This window comes from Pleurodeles waltl, chromosome 4_1 (genome assembly GCF_031143425.1).
Source record: "Pleurodeles waltl isolate 20211129_DDA chromosome 4_1, aPleWal1.hap1.20221129, whole genome shotgun sequence".
In the NCBI taxonomy this organism is placed as follows: domain Eukaryota; kingdom Metazoa; phylum Chordata; class Amphibia; order Caudata; family Salamandridae; genus Pleurodeles; species Pleurodeles waltl.
The window spans coordinates 182,951,998-182,974,848 of record NC_090442.1 but is presented as its reverse complement, the minus strand read 5'-3'; the positions used below and the strand labels follow the sequence as shown (position 1 = coordinate 182,974,848).

At 45.5% G+C, this 22,851-nt stretch overlaps 1 protein-coding gene across 1 annotated transcript in view; it reads left to right on the top strand.

Moving 5' to 3' along the window:
- The window catches only part of LOC138287526 (protein mono-ADP-ribosyltransferase PARP12-like), a 266,656-nt gene extending 246,502 nt beyond the window's left edge, over positions 1-20,154 (top strand). The window contains exon 12 of the mRNA XM_069227998.1: positions 18,066-20,154. Coding sequence (XP_069084099.1) covers positions 18,066-18,376 — 311 coding nt within the window. The 3' untranslated portion in view covers positions 18,377-20,154. The remainder of the gene's footprint in view (positions 1-18,065) is intronic.
- Positions 20,155-22,851: the final 2,697 nt, after the last annotated feature.

Genomic DNA, 22,851 nt, shown 5'->3' with positions numbered 1-22,851 from the left:
GGGTGTATTAGAATGACAGGAGCACGTGTGCCAACAAGTCCAGATTAACAAAACTTCTAGGTATGTTAAGTGTTGTGGTGAGTGAAGATGCTGCCCTGTGCCTCAGCCTATCCTCTGTACAGAAATGCCCACTGCCTTGTTATGCTTTGGTTCTAAAAAAAACAATATGATCAGAGTGACAAGCATATTGGTTTCTTCTCACTTCTGTCTTTGTGCCCATGTAACTCATAGGAAGGCATGTTATGTTCAAGCCATTTAAGAGCTGCTGCATTTAGTTGCAGAAAATTACCTTTCCACTTCTAAGTTAATGGTCTAGTACGAAATCTGCAATAGAGACTTTACCATCCTGCCTACTTTGCACCTTCTTTGGCGCCTAGCTGCAGTTCATGACTACATAAATGAAGTGTAGATGCTCAAGGTGCAGTTTTCGACAGTCCATTTGTGAATTTTGAAAAGTCCAGGAATTTGCACCAGCCACAGCCCAGTTGCTTTCCAGACTGCGCCGGAGGCATATGCATGTGATGTGTGCAAGTCAATTTGCAAATATGCACCACGATAAAGTGGGAGAAAGAAAAATATGGACTTCTATTTTTATAAAGGTGATGAAATAGGGTAACATTAGCCATCCTAATGATTGCTACAAGCTTAATTTACATTATCCCCTTCAACTGTGCAATAAGATTAAAATTCATTCAGCTCAGTACCTGTAAGAGGTTTGTCTGAGGAGATTGACCTCCAAAAAAGAAAAAAAAAAGGTTCAAGCTCAAACAGAATGGCAGCAACAAGAGGATGATGAGTTTTTAAACGTCTGATTGAGCAATCTATAATTAAAGCAGGTGCGAGTTGAAGAAAAATCTGCTCCTCTAAAAAAGGAAATGCCATAAGGAAATAAGTAAAAACAATCCACACAGTCCATGTTCTTCACAGATATGACTCCGTTACATGCTTGAATTATTGTTTGAAGATGTAAAACAGGAGATTCCAGATATATACAGACCTAATGATCACAGGGCAACCGCAGAAGAAACGTAAATTAGCATTTTAGAAGGCGATTTTAGTACATTTTAGAAACTATCCTAACCCAAAAGAATCAAAGGCTAAAACGTTAATCTAATTTAAACACCTCTAACACAACGTTTACTTCTTGCACATAAAGATTTTGAAGAAGTTGATCATGAAGAATAGCCAGAGAATGGTGAGGCATTAAGAATGTCTGAAATATATACCAGGTGGCATCTGACATGGAAGCTTTGTATGCATATCCAACATAAACGTCCCCAGAAATCTCCTTGTACTATGCAATAATGCAGATGTCATCACTCCAGCATGAGCTTGCAATACAAATAGAGGAGGGTGATTATCTTTTTTTTTTATAAAGACTTATTAATATTGAGAAGTTCAAGAATCCAGTCAAGATCAGAACAGTTACAACCACGGTCGAGAGACTTTAAAGAAGCACCCGACGTTGAAGATACATGTATAATCGGACTCTGTGATTGTGCACCCTGCCAGGAAATCTTCTTTCTCTTGTAGGGCAGGTGATTGCCCACCTCCTGATAAAGAATGTAAACAACTTGATTCCTCGGGGAAAAGAGCAACTGCAGGGTGAGCGATGACTTGGCACTTTAGTAATTTTCATTTCTCAGTTATGACAGACTTCAGTGGGGGAGGACCCAAGTTGGCGCAGAGAGCAGTCGCAACTGTACGGTTTGTTGCCCGGCCTGCCGAAATTCTGCAATATCCCCTGCTAGCATGGCCTACTGAGACCCCCACCAGCTGGTGTGTACTCCTACACCTCAAGGTGGAGGGTAGCAACTGCAGCATTGCCGCTAAGACTATGACTCCAGTCATGGAACAGTGGCACAGTAAGGTGAGAGGGGCCAGATCCTGGGCAGCATGCTTCTGATTGCAGAGGGGGCGCAGTACCTTGAGGTGGTATTTGTGGAGACTCCCCGATGAGGTGGAGCAGACAGCCCCTCCCACCCACCATACTAACACCATCAGAAGTGGGGTCATGGGGGGTGGCCCTGCTGTTGCTGTTGTGAGGGAAATGGCTGACTGAGTAATCTGAGCGCCGCTGTGCCTGCGGTGGTGGGACCCCTTCCTTCCTGTGTGGAACACTTGTGTAGAGCTAAAACCTGGTCATGGCTTTCCCTAAGATTTCAAGCCGCCTCCTTTCAAAACCATCTTGAAGATGCTGATGGCCTCCCCTTCTCCGATGGACCCAATCCGTCAGTTGGAGGCCACTCTGGAGAAGCACACCGAGCTGTTTGACAAAATCCTGCAGGCAATATAAGTGGAAACTACTGCAGGCTGACCATGCTAAACTGGTAGACAGGATGGATGACGCAGAGTCCTCATTGACGTACATGCAGCGTACAATGGCGACTATACAGACACAATTGAAGACGCTAAAGGAGGAGGTGTGAGAGCTTTGGGTGCGAACAGAAGACTCCGAGAGTAACAATATCCACCTGCTTGGCTTCACAGAGAAATAGGGCTGCCCAAACATTGAGTTATTTCTGGAACACTGGCTGATTATGGTCTTGGCCGATAAATTTCTGAAGTTCTTTTCCATTGAAAGAGTGCTCAGAATCCCGTGCCGACTGCCCCATCTGGGGGCACCCCCGCTTCCAGTGATAGCCCGTTTGTTGGACTTTAGAGACCAGGATCTCCTGCTACAGTTGTTCGGATGAAAGGCCACTTGTGGTACAATGGTAACCTTATCAAGGCCTACCCAGACTACACTGCAGATGTACAGAGAAAACAAGGCGCAACCCCGAATGTCTTATGCTTTACTATTACCGGCCTGACTGCGAAAGGTAGACTCTGATGCAACCCACTTCTTCCAAACACCAGAGGAACCCTGGGAGTGGTTGAGGTCTAAGGGTGTTGCGTAACCCCTAAATGTTTAAGGGGGTGACAATCAGCGCAGGAGCAGGCTGCTTTGCCCCCGCCATTCACATACATGCCCATTGGCGAAGCAGGTGGCCAGGGAGCTGGCACTGGTAGTGGCAGAGATCTCATGTCACTGTGCGAACAGGCATGAGATCCTAGTGCCCGAGATTGACTTGGAGTCTGTAGCGGGTGCCCCCAGTTTGGGAGATGACAGGACAGTCGCGCCAGAGGGCTTGTCACAATGGAAGATGACGGAACTATGATTTGTTTAGGTGCATGTGGTAAATGCCTGCTGCGATATGCTGGTGTGGGGCTGCTCAGCAGGCCCCGGACTCTCCTGTGTAGTCTCTGCACAGGGGTGCAACTACTGCACATAGGGCCTGTAGTACCAGCAACAAGAACCATATCTTTGTCCCACACGCCCCAGAGACTTACCATAAGGATATTATGTGTGTAATGTGCCTTCTGTTGGGCTGCTGGATGCATTGTGTGTGTGGTGGGGGGGTGGTTGTGGCATGATGTGCGTTTGTAGTCCAAGCTGAGGGGAAGGGTGTTATTGTTGCAAAATGTTGTTCTTGTTTGTGGTTTTGGTAGGGGAGGGATGCCGAGGGGAAGGGAGTGGTGGGGGATGACAGGGCCAGTTATACTGATGTCCTGCCTATGGATCTCTGCAAATGGTGATGGCAACAACTTATAATGTCTTGACATGGAACATTAAGGGTATAGCAGCGCCGGTGAGGTGACCCAGGGTCTAAGCCTATCTTAGGAGACGACACATACATATTACATACATAAAAGAATTCCATTGTACGAAAGAGAAACTGGCTATGGTGGTCAAGTGATGGAGAGGATAGGTGTTCTGGACACCCGATGCCATAACACACCTCTCCTTCGGATGCACCAGAGCATCCCGAGGTGACCTGTTGGTGTGGCCTGGGACCTTGACTCGTACTCACTTCAAGTTCAGAAGGACAGTCCTGTAAGTCATTGCCCATAGGATAACATTGGGCACCCGAGGCTGAAAAGCACCTCTGCACCCAGACGCCTCGGTGCCCCCCGATATGAACTGTTGGTACTGCTTAGGACATTGCCCCATATTTACCTTAACTCCAGAAGAACAGTCCTGTAGGTCGTCACTAAGAGCCCGCATGCAGTACGTTTTCCCCCATAGGATAACATTGGGCACCCGACCATGAAAAGCACCTCTGCACCCGGGTGGCCCAGTGCCTCCCAAAGTGACCTGTTGGTGCCGTTTTGGACCTTGCCCTGTACATACTTTAACCCCTAGAAGATTGGTCTTGTAAGTCTTTGCTAACTACCAGTATGCAGTATATGTTATCCCCCATAGGATAACATTACTGCTCCAAAAATTGCAGCGTCACCTTTTGAAAACTGTAAAAATTCATAACTCCAAATGTACTCACACGATTCCGGTGATCTTGGTATCAAAATGTATATAATAGTATGTGTTATCTTTATAAATTGGTATTGGATTTCTTTGAGTGTGTGTCTCACTGTATGAGTGTGTGCCTTACATGCTTAGCATTACCCTCTGATATGCCTAACTGCTCGACCACTCACCCAAAAAGAGAGCATTTGGGGATGACCTTTGTGCCTCTGTGATACCTCTGGGAATTGCTTGGACTCTGTACACCGTGTACCTCATTCTGGTCCACTTTATAAAGAGCCAGCTTCCTACATCAGTCTAGAAGCATAGTTTCTTTCAGTTCACAACAAAATTGAAATCAGGCTTTTGGCTTTCATGGCAGATTTTGGAGTGTTGACAGTCTTACAAACTTATAACTCCTTAGAACAGAGAACTGAAGTTAATGGCTATATCTCCTCGGGTATCACCACCATTGGTGCAGACTCTGATGTAGCCTCCACTGCCAATTGTGAACCTTGAGTTACCAACTACGGTTGCAGATCCAGCTGCCTTTTGACAAGCTTTGGGAGAATGTTCGTCACCTCTAGCTGGCCCCATGGGACCTTACAGGGCTCCACTCGGCATATCACCATCGGTGTTGAGTGCTTTCCTAGCACCATGCCGGTTTCTTCCAGTGTCACCTGGTTTCAGCTCTAGAGCAGAGCCCAGATGAAGTTGTGATTTCCAACATCTTTAGAAACAGTAGCTCCAATCTGACGCTGGCTTTGTCTCTTTTGGCGAATGGCTGCTTCTCCACTGCAAGAATCAATGTTGCCACCTTTAAAACAGGTGAGATTCAGAACTCCACAACTCCTGCTAGAAAAGGATAATTCCAGGGATAGGGATCCCATTACTCTTACTAATGGGAGACAATCCATATTCTTTTTGGGTCGGATTTGGATACTAGGCACTTGCCCTTTCTGATGTCTCTGATTTGCTGCCCGTGCACAACACCAGGGGACTGGATACCTCTCCCAATATTGAAATAGGCACAGCACTGGCAGAGATTTCCTCCTTCCACGCTGGTTTAAAAAGAGGGCTGAAGTGTTGGAACAACATCTCCCTACAGTGGAGTACACACCAAACATCCTTAGACATATGCTGCAGGAGATTCCTACTACAGCGGAATTACTACTTCTGTTGATTGAGGGCCTGGTTGAAGCAATAAACGGAACTATGATCAAAGTCCACATCATGTACTGCTGTGAACCACAAAATAGTATGTTGCTATTGTATGGCACTTAGAGTCCCAGCTGTTCTGTCATGACACGCTTCCCCAGAGCGTCTGGTAGTCCATGCCACTTCCACCTCCAGACTGAACCCAGGAGCTTTTCCTACCCCACTCTCCAGACAGAGCCAAAACATATGGAAGGGTTGGAGAAGAAAGCTTTTTCCACTGGTAATTTGGTGCTACAAACACAGCATGCTTGTGCGTCAGTACCTCATCCTTTCTGGGATATGTCAGCATTGTTTTTTCCTAATTTGCTGGAACACCTCTAAAATGATTTTGCAGAGGTGGTATGCGATGGACAGGATGCATCCGACCACAACCTCAGAGTGGGCAGACAGAGTCACAAGAGCAATGGGTTCCTGTGTAGCTCTGAGATGGCATGCCTATCAGCGCTTCACATGGTTCCCTGCTCATGTGGAAAACACTGTGATAGATATGCCTTTCAGTGGGAAGAGACACTTTGGCGAGAAATTGGACACATTTTAAAGAGGGTAGAACCACAGCAAGATCTCTAGGGCATCAAGTGTCTAAACTTTTTTATTCCTTTTGGAAGCCCAGGCCTTTTGGCAGAGGATTCCAGACCAAACAGCATCATTCAATACTCAGCAGCGCAGCCTTTTTGTCAGACAATATAAAGGCAGTGGCAAGGGATGTGACTGCCAGCTCCTACTCTTCTTCCTCCACACCACCAAGGAAGCAACAGTAGTTTAGCTGTGAAAGAGCGTGTGTTGCTGATGAGAGGTTGGGCGTCCTCATTTCCGCAAGCCTGGAAGGTTAAATCTTCATTGATTGTGGATTAGAGACACACTCCACATTTCCAACAGTAATTTCCCTGTATCCTAGAGAATTATATTCGAGGACCATCTGTGGTTCCTTCAGCAGGAGATAGTGGGCCTGTTGCAGAAGAGAGCAGTGAGGTGGTGGGCTAGTCCCTCTCCAAGTGCTTCCAAAGCACAGGCACTGACAAAGAAGTTCACATAAATTTGTTAACGTCCCACTGACATTTTCAGTGCTGCGGCTGTCACTGCTGTGTTTCGTAGCAACAAGCATATGGAGCACATTCTTGTGCTGTGAGCACCCTACCCATACTCGTGTCATGATTACATGAAATTAAGCATTTTTAGCCCAGGCTTGCATATCTGCTTCTGACTGTAGCTTCTGATTGAGATGGTTTGCCGATGCTCCATCCATGCTCTTATGTGGCTCCCTACAGGGAGAAGATTGCTGAATCGCCTTCCCCCGCTGATCTTATGTGGGCCACTGTTGGGAGAGGGCTCACAGATGCTATTCCATGCTGTTATTTTGCAGGATGTACGTAAAGTGAATCATGGCATTTGAGCCATGGGAGGCATGTACAAGAATGTGCCGATGCTCAAGGGACACGGTGTTACTGGTGGAACACAACACAGAGGGTGTATTGTACATGTACAAGACAGGAAGAGCACTTATTACACCTTCAGCAATATCCACTGAAATATGCACTGTAGGGTTTCACAGCACACAGATTAATTTGTCCTGTCACACTGCTACCTCCAGCACGCAGTTGTACTGGGGTTCCTCTGTATGGCGACATTAATGGGGAATGGAAAACAAAGCGGTGTTGGGATGGAAAATTGCCATGCATGGTGAAGACATGCATTGCTGCTGTGAGTGCCCCAGCTGCATGGATATCTGGATCCCTCGTGAGACTGGGAGGGGCACACAAAGTGCTACCCTCGTAATGGTAGAGGACTACTGCCTTAACCAGGAGTTAGGTGTCATTAGGGCGGTTGTGGCAGCATACATGTTTTGTGATTAGTAATAATCAGTTTTATGAAGAGACCTTTTTACCTGTGTCACGGGAATGGTGCCTGTGGTCATAAAGTTCCACTGTTATGTACTTAACACATCCTTGGCCTACATTGTGATTGTGTGTGTGGGGATTTATGTGTGCCTGTGCATGGTACATAACATGGATGCTTCTGAGTTCCATCTTGGAAACCCGGGGCCTGGAAAGCATAGTTGTGGTGAGGACTGCAACCCACCAGACAGGAAATGTGAATTGCTGTCATTCCTGTGGGGTGGGAACACACCCACTAGATGAAGGTGAGCAGATTATCATGTGTTCTCATGAAAGGTCTCTGATTCCAGGAAGAGTTACTGGGTATTGGGGCTTGGGCTCATTGTCAGAGAGATTGTGGGTCTGATAACTTTGGCACTGTAGGACAAGGGAATCGGTACAGAAGGGAAGGTTTAGGCCTTTGAACCTTTATGGGGCATATTTCAGTGGACACTGACAGCCAAGTGTTTTTCTCGGTTACATTTTTGGCCTGTGTGGTGGGTCAATCAAAATTGGAGCCACTTCTGCTGTGACAGACTGTTCCTTTGACAAAAGACACAGTAGAAGAGAAGGTACTTCAAAGATGTCGGCTCCCACTACAGGAATATCCAAAAGGACCAGACACTCAATCACATCCTTGTCTGGATTTGGATTATAAAGGCGGAAGCATGAGTCCACAAGTTCTCAAAAGCACAGGCACTGACAAGCCAGGTTCAACTGGAGACAATATCACCAAGACTCAAGCCAGCGACCATTGTGAGTCAGAAAGGGGGGACCACTGTGAAGGTGTGGCCATCGCTTGTCTCATAATTGAAGTCTGTGACTCCCGTGTGTGGGGAGCACCATGAAAATAAAGCCATTGCCAATGTGCGAGATGAGGCCTGTGACCCCTTTGTGCCAAGCAGAACCACAGTGAAGCTAATATTAATTAAGCTAGTATTAATTCATAAGGGCTGACTTAGACTTTTGGTGCGTGAGGACTCATGTGGCCCACACCTGGGAATCGTCTTTATTATTGAATGGGGAATAATGAACCCCACTAGAAGGTAAAGAGGGACTCTGGGATTTCACCCAACTTTAATAGGCTGTGGGAATTATTTAGGGGGTTATTCTAACTGTGGAGGAGTGTTAATCCGTCCCAAAAGTGACGGTAAAGTGACGGATATACCACCAGCCGTATTACGAGTTCCATAGGATATAATGGACTCGTAATACGGCTGGTGGTAAATCCGTCACTTTTCCGTCACTTTTGGGACGGATTAACACCTCCTCCAAAGTTAGAATAACCCCCTTAGTCTCTTGTTGCTATGCTTTGTTTCCATTAAAATACTCCTTTTTTCATAAAAGCAAATATTTGACTGGATAATCCACCTATACCGTTACTATTTGTACTTTGAGTCTTGTGCCTGTGTATGCGTTAAACACCTACATATCCCTCAAAGAGCCTTGAACTAGTCAACCCGTGCTACCATTGAGTCAAGTGCTGAAAGGGGTAGTATTTGGGCCCAGCAGGTAGGGCCTTGGGACAGTGTAGGAAGCTGGACTGGTGGATTGTGGGTACCTATTGTACTTACACCTTATACCAGGTATCCCCTCTTAGTGAACTATAGGCAGTGTCTAGAAGCCAGGCTCTCTAGAGATAGCTGTGGATGAGCAGCCAAGGCTTATCTAGGAGACATGCAAAGTTCATGCAATACCACTGTAGTCACAGAGCACTTACACACATGAATGAAAACACTCAGTTGTACAAAAATAAAGATACTTTATTTTTGGCAGAAATCACCACAAAATACTAGACAGGTGACCTACCCTTAGGAGGTAAGTAATACACTAAATATATACACTAATTCACCCAGACAAGCCTGCAAAAAAAACAGTGGTGGATTCCTGAAGAAAGAAGACCTGTGAAGAGAGGGGACCAAGTCCAAGAGTCACAGTGGAGTCCAGGAGGAGTTGAGGCTACTACCCACTCAGCTGTGGATGCAGGAGTTGGTTGACGGTGATAAAGAACAGGTCAGCACTGCAGCCCTGGAGCTGGAGCCGGAGAAGAGTTCCTGATGGATGCAGATGAAGTCCCAAGCTGGAAGGAAGATTACAGACGGGTGTCGGTGCAGGAATTTCACCAACAAGCCTTGGCAAAGGGAAACTCATGGTTAGTGGAAAAGGTGCTGCCATGGACCAGCAAGGCCCAGGAGGACTCAACCCAGGAGTCAGAGGGGACCCTCAGCGTCGTAGAGTCCACAGGAGCACCCACAGGAGTCCCACAGGACTGGGATACAGTAGTCTCAATAGGAGCCCGTGCATCACTACAAAAGAGGATCCTGCGTCACAGAAAAACCACACAGGAGGCTGTGCTTCGCAGGATGGACTGGTGGGGGCTGGAGCTATACGTCACCTGGAGATCCCTTGGAGGAGATGCAAGCAAGCCTTGGCAGCTGCAAAAGACATAGTGCATGGGGGTACTGTCCTGCGTGGGAAGGCAATGGCTTACCTCCACCAAAGTTGAACAGCTGGCAGAGAGGACCAAGAGGACTACTCCGGACCACTACCCGTGATGCAGCATCCACACAGCTGAGCAGGAGAGGGGATCCACGCAGCCGGTCGTCGCTTGTTGTCGGTGCCTGCGGTTGCAGGGGAGTGACTCCTTAACTCCAAGGGAGATTCCTTCTTGTGCAGGCTGAAGAGTTGCAGTCTTCTGAGGATGCATGGCGAGGAAATTGTTGCAAAACTAGCAGGATCCCTGGAAACAATGTTGCTGAAGAGTCCTTTCTTCTTGGAAGCAGCTTGTCTGTTCCCGAGATTCCAGTCGCAGTTCCGGCGGCCAATAGAAGTTGAAGCAGAGGTTGTAGGTAGTCCTGCTGGAATCTTGCAAGCTGAAACTGAGGACCCACCCAAGAGAGAGACCCTAAATAGCCCTGAAAGAGGGGATTGTTCACCTAACCAGGTAAGCACCTGTCAGGAGGGGGCTCTGACATCACCTGCCTGGCCTGGCCACTCAGATGCTCCTAGAGTTCCCTGCCAACCTTCGAATCAAGATGGCAGAACCCAGGGACCCTCTGGAGGAGCTCTCCGCACCACCCCTAGGGTGGTGATGGATAGGGGAGTGATCACTCGCCTTTCCATTGTCCAGTTTCACCCCAGAGCAAGCCAGTGGCTTGGGGAGGCTACCCCTCCCAAGCCAGTCACACCTATTTCACTCCCTCGCCCAAAGGAAATCCTTTATTCTGCCTTCCTGGGCTTGATCAGATCAAGCAGTAGGAGGGCAGAAACCTGTCTGAGGGGTGGCAGCAGCTGGGCTGCTCAGAAAACCCAGTAAGACTGGTGGTAGCAATGCTGGATATCCTCTAAGGAGCTTCCAGAGTGAATGGATGATTCCGACATGTTTCACACCCAACATGCCCAGGTTTGTAGTTACCATTATGTAGCTGGACATAGGTAGTGATCTCTGTCCAGTACACACGTAAAATGGCATCCCTGCACTCACAAAGTCCAGTAATATGGATCTGGAGTTTGTGGGGGCACCTCAGCTAGTGCAGGGGTGCCCTCACACGCAGGTACCTGCACCCTGCCCTCTGGGTTGAGAGTGCCTTCCATAGGGGTGACTTACAGTGACCTTGTTCAGTGACCTGTATTGGAAACGGGTGCCTGCACCCATTTCATGTAGACTGCAATGGCACGCCTGCAGAACAGTTTGCATGGGCTTCCTACGGTGGCAGAATAACTGCTGCAGCCCGTAGGGATCCCCTCGGACCCCAATGCCCTGGGTACCTAGGTACCATATACTAGAGACTTACATGAGGAGAGAGCATAATCACTGGGGCCCTGATAAGCAGGACCCCTGTAAGCACAGTCAAACACACTGACAGCAGGCAGAAAATGGGGGTAACCATGCGAAGAAAGAGGGCACTTTCCTACAGACCGCAGGAGTAAAAGGCCACAAACCCCATGGTTGTGCCCAGTAACCTCTACTTGCCCCATGACGCTATGAAAGGGATTCTAACAAGCTGTTTTCTAACAGAAATCAAAGCCTTAGTTTCTCTCATGGGACCCACCATTCTAGTGGAGATAACGAAATATCAAACAGGGAATGTCAGTGCAATGTCAAAATGTCAACTAGGAAGTATATACAAGCATGTCTAGGTTTACCATACTTAACCCCACCTATATGTACTTTGACGATATATATATATGTTCGGTGGCATGTGTAGCTGCAGATTCACATGCTGTGCATTATCCTGCCATCTAGTGTTGGGCTCGGAGTGTTACAAGTAGTTTTTCTTCGAAGAAGTCTTTTCGAGTCACGGGACTGAGTGACTCCTCCCCTTCGGCTCCATTGCACATGGGCATCGACTCCATCTTAGATTGTTTTCTTTCCGCCATCTGGTTCGGATGTGTTCCTCTTCGCTCCGTATTTCGAATCGGGAAAGTTAGCTAAAGTATTGAAAATTTGACTGTATTGTTATCGCTCGGTACCGGGTTAGTGTTAGTGTATCGTCACCAACATCAAGACTGTTTCAGCGGCCCTTCAGGGCTTCCAATCTTCACCGAGGCCTGGTCGGCCCGACCACACCCGTCTCCCCACACTAATGGACCGGACCCCCTTCCGTTTCTGTCCTAAGTGTCACGCAAAGTATCCTTATACAGACCAGCACCGGGTCTGTAATCTGTGTTTGTCACCCGAACACAGAGAGGATACTTGTGAAGCTTGCCGCGCGTTTCGATCGAAAAAGACCTTGAGGGATCGACGCGCAAGAAGACTGCAAATTGCATTGAAACCGAAAGAACAGCTCAACGTCGAAGAAGAGGAAAGTATCTCCATCCAAGAGACTGACTCGGATGAATCCGAAGGTGAACGACCCTCGACTGTGCAACGAACCGTGAGTAAACCTGCCCCGTCCCAAACTCAGGGTCACACCAAAACACTTAAGGCCATGGGGACGCCACCGCCAGCATGCCATGGCTTAACCCACCGAAAGGAAGGTGACCAAACATTGGCACCGAAAAAGGCCAAGGAGTTGCCGAAGACTTCCGACTCCGGTCAAGATTCCGGCACCGAACGATTTAGACACCGAGCGATCGAATCGACAAAACCCTGAAAGATCTCCTCGGAACCGAAAAAGTCTATAACAACTGAAACTTCGGTACCAAAAAAAGCGGCCTCTGAGCTGAAAAGAAGCTCTTATACAGAAGAGCAAGGACTTTCCTGCCAACTCAAAGAAAGACATTGATTCGAGCAAGAGTTAGGTATGGAAGAACCTGACCATACACAACGGAGGTTACATATCCAAAAAGAGACTGGCAAGATTCAGACTTTACCTCCACTCAAATCGAAAAGGAAGCTTGCATTTCAGGAAACTGAAATGCAACCTAAGGCAAAGGTTGTTAGAGACAAATCACCACCACCAGTGGGAACACCTATAATGCAGTCACCCACACATACTGGGATGACCCAGGATGATGCCGATGCATGGGATTTATATGATCCACCAGTATCGGATAACAGCCCAGAATGTTATCCAACTAAGCCATCACCACCAGAAGACAGTACTGCATATACGCAGGTACTATCCAGGGCAGCTACGTTCCACAACGTAGCAATGCACACAGAGCCAGTGGAGGATGACTTCCTTTTTAACACTCTGGCATCCACCCACGCATCCTCTCGGAGTCTGCCAATGCTCCCAGGCATGCTCAAGCACGCGCAGCAGGTCATCCAGGAACCTGTAAAGGGAAGAGCTATCACGCCTAGAGTTGAAAAAAAGTACAAGCCACCCCCAACAGATCCAGTGTTCATAGCACAGCAGTTTACACCGGACTCGGTGGTTGTAGGGGCAGCAAGGAAAAGAGCAAACTCTCAATCGTCAGGACATGCTCCACCACCTGACAAAGAAAGTCGGAAATTCAACGCTGCAGGCAAGCGAGTGGCATCACAAGCAGCCAATCAATTCACAAGCCCTACTTGCACGCTACGACAGGGCTCACTGGGAGGAGATGCAAGACATCATACAGCACTTGCCCAACGAACACCAGAAACATGCCCAGCAAGTAGTGGAAGAGGGACAGGCCATATCTAACAACCAGATAAGGTCCGCACTAGACTCTGCAGACACCGCAGCACGAACTGTCAACACTGCTGTAACCATTCGCAGACATGCATGGCTGCAAAGTTTTGGATTCAAGCCAGAGATTCAACAAGCGGTGTTAAATATGCCGTTTAATCAACAGCAGTTGTTTGGGGCGGAAGTCGATACAGCCATTGAAAAAATGAAAAAAAGACACGGACACTGCCAAAGCCATGGGCGCGCTCTATTCCCCACAAGTCAGAGGCACCTTTAGGAAACCACAATTCAGAGGGGGGTTTCGACAACAAACATCAGAAACTTCCACCTCTCAAACCAGACCCACCTATCAATCACAATACCAAAGGGGTGGGTTTTGTGGTTCCTATAGAGGACAATTCCCAAGAGGAAGGGGAAAATTCCAACCAACCAAACCAAGCCAGATCAAGCAGTGACTTCAATGTCACAACACCCCAACCCTTGTCACCAGTGGGGGGGGGAGACTAACCATATACTACCATAACTGGACACATATTACCACAGACTCATGGGTCCTATCAATTATCCAACATGGTTATTGCATAGAATTCACAACATTCCCTCCAGACGTGCCACCCAAACCACACAGACTATCTCAGCAACACTTCGACCTATTACAAATAGAGGTCCAAGCACTGCTACAAAAACAAGCAATAGAGCTCGTTCCCAATCACGAAAAAGGAACAGGCGTCTACTCACTATATTTCCTGATTCCAAAAAAGGACCAACCGTTAAGACCTATATGAGATCTCAGAACACTGAATCTCTTCATCAAATCAGATAATTTCCACATGGTAACACTTCAGGACGTAGTTCCCTTACTAAAAAAGGAGGAATACATGACAGCATTGGATCTCAGGGATGCGTATTTCCACATACCCACCCATCCTTCTCACAGAAAATACCTAACGTTTGTAATGCAAGGCATACACTATCAATTCAAAGTGCTACCGTTCGGAATAACAGCAGCCCCAGAGTATTCACGAAAAGCCTAGCAGTAGTAGCTGCTCACATAAGGAGACAGCACATGCATGTATTCCCATATTTGGACGACTGGCTAATAAAACCCAACACTCAACAACAATTTCATTTTCACAAGCAATACGTCAAAGAAACTCTACACAAACTAGGGTTCTCTATAAACTACCAAAAATCACATCTGCAACCATCCCAAATACAACAATACTTGGGAGCAACACTCAACACACGAAGGGCACTTGCCACTCCAAGTCCACAAAGAGTCCAATCGTTCCAAAATGTAAGATCAAGCATACAACCAAACAAACACTACACAGTAAAGTTTGTAATGAAACTACTAGGCATGATGTCCTCATGCATAGCCATTGTCCCAAATGCAAGATTGCACATGTGGCCCTTACAACAGTGCCTAGCAAGACAGTGGACACAAGCACAGGGTCAACTTCAAGATCTAGTGTTGATAGACCGCCAAACACACTCCTCGCTTAAATGGTGGAACCCTATAAATTTAAAAAAAGGACGGCCATTCCAAGACCCAGTGCCTCAAGCTATTATCACATCAGATGCTTCCATGGTTGGGTGGGGAGCACACCTCAACAATCACAGCATACAGGGTCAGTGGGACAATCAACAAAAACTACTTCACATAAATCACTTGGAACTGCTAGTGGTATTTCTAGTGTTAAAAGCGTTTCAACCACTAGTAGCCCACAAACACATTCTTGTCAAAACGGACAACATGACAACAATGTACTATCTCAACAAACAAGGGGGGACACACTCAACACAACTGTGTCTCTTAGCACAAAAGATTTGGCATTGGGCAATTCACAACAACATTCGCCTAATAGCACAATACATACCAGGCATTCAGAATCAGTTAGTCAACAATCTCAGTCGGGATCACCAGCAAACTCACGAATGGGAACTACATCCCCAGATCCTACAGGATCACTTCCACTGCTGGGGAACACCAAACTTAGACCTATTCGCAACAAAAGAAAACGCAAAATGCCAAAACTTCACATCCAGGTACCCACACCCTCAGTCCAAGGGCAATGCTCTATGGATCAGTTGGTCAGGGATATTTGCTTACGCTTTTCCCCCTCCCCCTCTCCCACTCATTCCTTATCTGGTCAACAAACTAAGTCAAATCAAACTCAAACTAATACTTATAGCACCAACCTGGGCTCGCCAACCGTGGTACACAACACTGTTGGACTTATCAGTAGTACCCCACATAAAACTACCAAACAGACCAGATCTGTTAACACAACACAAACAACAGCTCAGACACCCGAATCCAGCATCCCTCAATCTAGCAATCTGGCTCCTGAAGTCTTAGAATTCGGACATTTAAATCTTACACAAGAGTCTATGGAGGTCATTAAACAAGCGAGAAAACCTATAACAAGACATTGTTACGCAAACAGGTGGAAAAGATTTGTTTGCTACTGCCACACTAATCAAATTCAACCACTACATACCTCCACAAAGGACATTGTAAGCTATTTATTACACTTACAAAAGTCTAATCTAGCATTCTCTTCCATTAAAATCCATCTCACAGCAATATCTGCCTATCTGCAGATTACACATACAACATCACTTTTTAGAATCCCAGTCATTAAAGCATTTATGTAGGGACTAAAAAGAATCATACTCCCAAGGACACCACCAGTACCTCTGTGGAACCTTAATATTGTATTAACACGACTCATGGGCCCACCATTCAAACCCATGCATTCTTGTCAAATGCGATATCTGACTTGGAAAGTAGCCTTTCTAATAGCTATCACATCACTTAGAAGAGTAAGTGAAATACAAGCATTTACTATTCAAGAACCCTTTATACAAACACAAAGTGGTTCTCCGTACAAATCCAAAATTCTTACCAAAGGTCATATCACCATTCCACCTAAACCAAACTGTGGAACTCCTAGTCTTCTTTCTGCAACCAGACTCAGTAGCTGAAAGGGCCTTGCATACATTAGACATAAAAAGAGCACTAATGTATTACATTGACAGAACAAAACAAATTTGTAAAGCAAAACAATTGTTTGGAGCTTTCCAAAAACCTCATGAAGGTAATCCTATATCCAAACAAGGCATTGCCAGATGGCTAGTTAAATGTATTCAAACTTGCTATATCAAAAAGAGAATTATCTATTACACCAAGAGCACATCCCACTAGAAAGAAAGGTGCCACAATGGCGTTTCTTGGAAATATACCTATGACAGCAATTTGTAAGGCAGCCACCTGGTCTATGCCTCATACATTTACTAAGCATTACTGTGTAGATGTGGTAGCAACACAACAAGCCACAGTAGGACAGGCTGTATTAAGAACATTATTTCAGACAACTTCAACTCCTACAGGCTAAACCACCGCTTTTTGGGGAGATTGCTGCTTGATAGTCTATGCACAGCATGTGTATCTGCAGCTACACATGCCACCGAACGGAAAATGTCACTTACCCAGTGTACATCTGTTCGTGGCGTGAGACACTGCATATTCACATGTGCCCTCCCACCTCCCCGGTAGCCTGTAGCCGTTTTTAGTTGCATGAAAATTGTAAATATGTAAATAAATATTATTTTAATACACATTAGGTACATACATTACTACTCCATTGCATGGGCACCTCTAGTATACTCACAACTCCTACCTCACCCTCTGCGGGGAAAACAATCTAAGATGGAGTCGACGCCCAAGCGCAATGGAGCCGAAAGGGAGGAGTCACTCTGTCCCGTGACTCGAAAAGACTTCTTCGAAGAAAAACAAGTTGTAACACTCTGAGCCCAACACTAGATGGCAGGATAATGCACAGCATGTGAATCTGCAGCGTCTCATGCCACGAACAGATGTACACTGGGTAAGTGACATTTTCCATATATATCTTCAAGGTGGTACGTAGGTGTTAAGATTAGTAGATCTAGACTTAGCTGTATGCACTTTCTCCCTCAGCATTTCTTCCTCAGTATTTTGACTATAGTTTAGTCGACAATCCCTGCTCAGTATTTCAAACTAAATCCACCATTCTCCCTTGATGCTGAACTCTAGGAGGTAAAGGCACCTTAGACAATTTGTGGCCGATAACCATATCACACAGAGCACCACCACCACCTGGGGAATTAACTATTTCTCTGGTTCATTGGATATGGTGGATTTATTAATGTTTTTGTTTTGAATTTTATGGGAATGTATGCAGGAAAAAATCTTTTGAAATTGAATTTACGTAAATTCATGTTTCACACCTGAGTTTCTTGTTTTAATTGTGATAACTTAAGTATTGTTTACTTTTGTCTGCTTAAATGGCCCTTTTTAGTTTTTTGTTCCATGTTTAGAATATCTGACTAAGAAAACCTCACGGCTAACTGAATTTGCACTCTTTATGAATGGAATTAACTGAAATATTGTAACACAGGTTTACTCACAGTTTGGAATTTAAAATAGTTTGTGTTTTCATGAGAGAGTAATATAGAATTTTCCAATAATTTTTCTGTTCTGAAATATGAGTTGAGCGGAAACATACTGTCAGAATAAAAGTGAACAAATTTTCTGTCTTATATACGTGGCAGAAACAAAAAAATGATTGTTTTTTTTCACTGCAGGAAGTTACTTTGCGAGGGATGCCTCCTATTCTCACAACTACAGCAAGCTCACAAACTCCGACACCCGAATAATGTTTGTTGCCCGGGTTCTGGTGGGTGACTTTGTCAGGGGGAAAAATAATTACCTCCGACCGCCTAACAAAAACTCCCAGACAACCAGCGCCTACAACAGCTGTGTGGACAGCGAATCCAATCCTTCCATCTTTGTGGTTTTTGAGAGGCACCAAATATATCCAGAGTACCTGATCAAGTATATGGATAAGCCCTCTGCATTAAACAACTGGGGTAGTATGCGGAGTGGCCTCAACTGAGAAGCTTTCAGAATGATGAGTACAACACGTCGACCTTGTAACACGGTAGTGCTGCAGCAGGACACACATACTTTGAAATCTGCTGTCAGTGAAACAATTAGTTCTATAAGTACCTTGCAGTCTTTGAAAATAATCTTGTTGCAAAATATTATAACCCCTGAAGAGAAAGGAAAGATTTGATTTCTGAACATCCAATACAGCTCGTAAATTTCTGGAAAATTCTGAAACTTTTTTTTTTTAAATATCGTCAATAGTTTTGCATTTCCTCCACCTCAAAGTTATAAGGTGTTGTATAGCCACAAGACCTTCACTGAGCAACTACTCTCATGCCTTTGAAAATATTTCACTTTTAGCAATGTTAAGAGTTTGTCCCCACGTGATCAAAAATTATTTTGAGCGTTTGCAGTGGGAAATCATTAGGTAGATAATTTTAATAAAAATCGAAATGTGACATAACTGTTGATCTCTAAACCAGTTAGAACTGCTTTCCAGAAAAACATGTCCAGTTCTTACGTACTGTTAACTTAAAACATAGCCCATCTTCACTGAAGAGTTGGCACTCCAAATAGAGCTAGAAAGCTGGCTAAACACTGCGAGGCAATATCTTAGTTTTTACTACAGTTGTTTCAGTGAAGATGTCATTATTCTCTTTACTTTTCCTTGTGTGAGTGTTTTGTGCACTGGCTTTACCCAGATCCGCTATCTGTATCTTGCTAACAGTTATGTACTTTGTGCTTTTGATTTCTCAAAGGGCATATCAGCCAAGTGATCCCAAGAGCTCAACCTGTTTTTTAAAATTTTATTTGGGTTTGACCCACACACTGTGTCGTGGCCTGGGTTCCAGTGGACTTTATGGCTCCTATACATTTGTGGGCTCTGATACGTTTTTATTGCTATTAATAGGGATATAATAATTGCCTTCTCTGGTAAACCATTTCAGATTACTTGTTTGTTTTATACCCCTGAGCCTTCCCATATCAAATGCAGAGGCAGTGACACATGTAATTTTGGTAGTATCTACCGCATTTTTAAAGTTCACAAGTGAAGTTGAGCCTCCCTTTTGGGTTGAAAATGCAGACTGTCATAAAATCACTCGGAGTAGGACTTCCAACCTTGTATTCTTTACTGGCTTCTTTAATCCTTGCTCTATCATCCATAGACTTAGCCAGAGACAACCACAAAGAGCCCTGGAGCAATCCCACTTTAAATCAGGATCAAGAGCAGTCAATTTATCAATGGGAGCAACAAGTTGTGTGCCATCTTTTATAGATTATAAATCCTGAGTTTGGGGTCGTTTTAAAGGAAATCTGAATTGCTGTTTATAGTTTGGTTGGAATGTGCAAAGAGAACCTGTGTTTTCCATATACGACCCCATTAGTTCGGGTAATTTCAACTTCTCAGAGGAGATTGGGATGGATCACAAGGTTTAGATGTTCTTTAGAATAATTGTGTTCCTGAAGTTTGCATTTTTTTGAAGTTCTATGAGAGTTTGGGCAAAAGACAAAACTTCTATATTGCACTTAACTTGTAATAAGTATGTGCATATTTGCACATTTATAAAATTAAATATTTTGAGTAAAACGATTTGAAAAGCTTTGTTTCCCAGTAGATTTGTGAGGAACGTAGAGCTACTAATATCCAAAATACCTATACATCTGTAAGCCTGTGTGGAGAATATATCTGCCTCCATGATACTGGAAAGAAGCTGTTTGCGCTGAAGTGTGATGCAGAAATCTAATTTTATCTTGATAAATTGTTAATAAAGTAATTTAGCTGAATTAGTGCATCTCACTTTTTTCTGGTTTCTATTGGGAGGAGAGGGTGCACACATTGTATCCCTAAAGAAGTGTAATCTAATGGAAAGGCTCACCGACTGAGAGTAACTGGCCCAGTTTTCTTGCAAGATCAGAACTTTGTTTGATGGCATGTGTGGCTGTAGGTACATGTGCTTTGCGTACTCCTGCCATCTAATATTGGGTCCGGGTGTGACCAAGTTGTTTTTCTTCAACAAAGTCTTTCGAGTCACGAGGTAGAGTGACTATTCCTCTTGATGATAATGCTCATGGGCGTCGACTCTATTGTTAGATTGGTTTCTTTTTACCATCGAGCTTCTTTAGGTTCGTGCTTCACCCATACCCTTGTCAGGACTGTTTTTGAATGCGTATCCTATCTTGTGTATCGATTTTCTGAAAACTATTGCTCCTCGGATCAACATGTTTTATCAGCGGCCCTTCAGGCCTTTCCCTTCAGGGCCTACCTTTCCATCACCTCCGACTTTATCAGAAAATGTCATGCTGATGGAACAAACACCCTTTTCAGGGAGGAGGATTGCAAGGCCTGTCTCTCTTTTCACTCTGAGAAGACTCTCCAAGACTGCCAGGCACGTTGAAAAGGAGTGCAACGGAGAGACATTGAGGAAACTCCTGATATTTTCGGCCACTAGAATGTCAAGGAAGAGGAACAGAAACTCCCTGAGGCCTCTGTGTAGGAGGAAGAGGCGTTCTCCTTTCAGGCATCGACCTTGAGATGCAGGATGTTTTGCTGGGTCAACTTACCATGAGTACAGAAGCCCTTAATCCTCAACCCAAAAAAACATTTGCTTTCCACCGAATAAGAGGCTTCTGGGCCACCACTGGCAGCAGGCCAAGGTCGGCACCGAAAAAAACGATTCAGACACCTCGGGCTCTGTGCCGAAACATCCACCGAAATAGTCAGAGCAGACTCCTTCGGCACCAACGATCCCTTTCACATCTTCTGCACCGACTTCTTCGGCACCAAAACGTAAAACCATCTTGGCTCCAAAGCCTTCAACACCGGCTCCAAGCTCCCACCCTGGCACTCCAGTGGAACCAATCTTCCATAAACTGCAGGAAAAACTTGATGCCCGCCAGGGGCAAATCCACATACAGCCTCAAAAGGTGCTTATCCTGACAAAACCTTTAGTCTCTATTCCACCATCGTCCAAGCGCTAACTTTACTTTGGTGAAGACTGATCTGCCAATGCCATCAAAAAAGAGGAAGTCTGACAAGGCCACCAGCCCTTTACCACCCTCTTCACCTCCTTCTCCACCACCACCTCCACCCCTCCCTCCACAACCTTCACCCTCTCCACCACAATCTCAGGGTGATCCTTTGGACAATACGCCTTAGGGGCCCCCCCACACTCATTTATCGATGGACATGGGACAGGGGATGATACACACTGTACCACACCTCTGCCTGCTGATCCTTGGACGCCATACAACATTGACCCTCAAGGGGATACCAAACCTGATTTATACCCTGCTAGACCTTCTCCTCCTGATAACTCCACTTCATATCAGGAGCTCAGTGCCAGAACTGCCACATCTCATAATGTCCAACTACATAAAGAGCCTCTGGAAGAATATTTCCTCTTCAAGACTCTCTCTACAACACATCGGGCAAACAAGTATTTCCTTAGGCTTAAAGGTATGCTGCGGCATACAGTGGAGATTTTCAAAGACCCTGCATGAGCTAGAACTATCACTCCCAGGGTCGACAAAAAATACAAGGTCTCTCCATCTGACCCTATTTATATCAGGGGACAAATTCTGCCAGACTCGCTAGTTGTTCCCAACAGGTGTAAGAGGGCTACTTCCGAAGCTGCCTGCGATGCTCCACCTCCTGCCAGGGAAAGCAGATGCCTCTACTAAATGGATGTCCGCACAGTCCGCCAATCATTAGCGTATTGCTAATTCTGTGGGGCTGCTGACATGCTATGACTGTGTCCACTGGGACGCAATGGAGGAACTCCTCCAATACCTCTTACAGGAGCACTAAAAGAGAGGGCAACAGCTAGTTGCAGAGGGCAAGCTGATTTCCAACACTTCCATCCGTTGTGCGTTGGATGCAGCAGATACCTCTGCTAGGGGAATAAATACTGCCATACTACTCCAGTGCCATGCTTGGATCCACATAGCTGGCATTATGCTAGAGGTCCAACAAAGCCTATTGAACGTCCAGTTCAATAAGGAACATCTTTTTGGTCCCCAGGTTGATTTGGCTCTAGAATTTTTTTTTTTAAGATTCAGAGACTGCAAAATCTATGGGTGCACTTCAAACACCTAGTCCTTTCGCCACTCCACCTACCGAGCGGACTCCAAAACCACATCCTCTATAGCCTCTTCCTCATATCAATGTGGCTTGGGTCAACACACTTCTCCCCGAGGCTCTTATAAGGGTAGGCAAAGGCGCTTCCCCACATGGTGCTACCACCACCACAAGACAGTGACTTTAGCAGCATGAATATTTTTCTGGATTCACATGCTGTGCATTATTCTGCCATGTAGTGGCTGGCTCCGGAAAGTTGTGTTCTAGTCTTTTCTTCTTTTTATTCTTCTGGGGCATCATTAACCACCATTTGGTGCTTACTCCGTTCCCTGTGTGACGTCAGACGGCGCCCTGGAAGTTCCTGTGCGTGACTTCCATCTTCAGATTCTTTTTCTGCTGTGAGG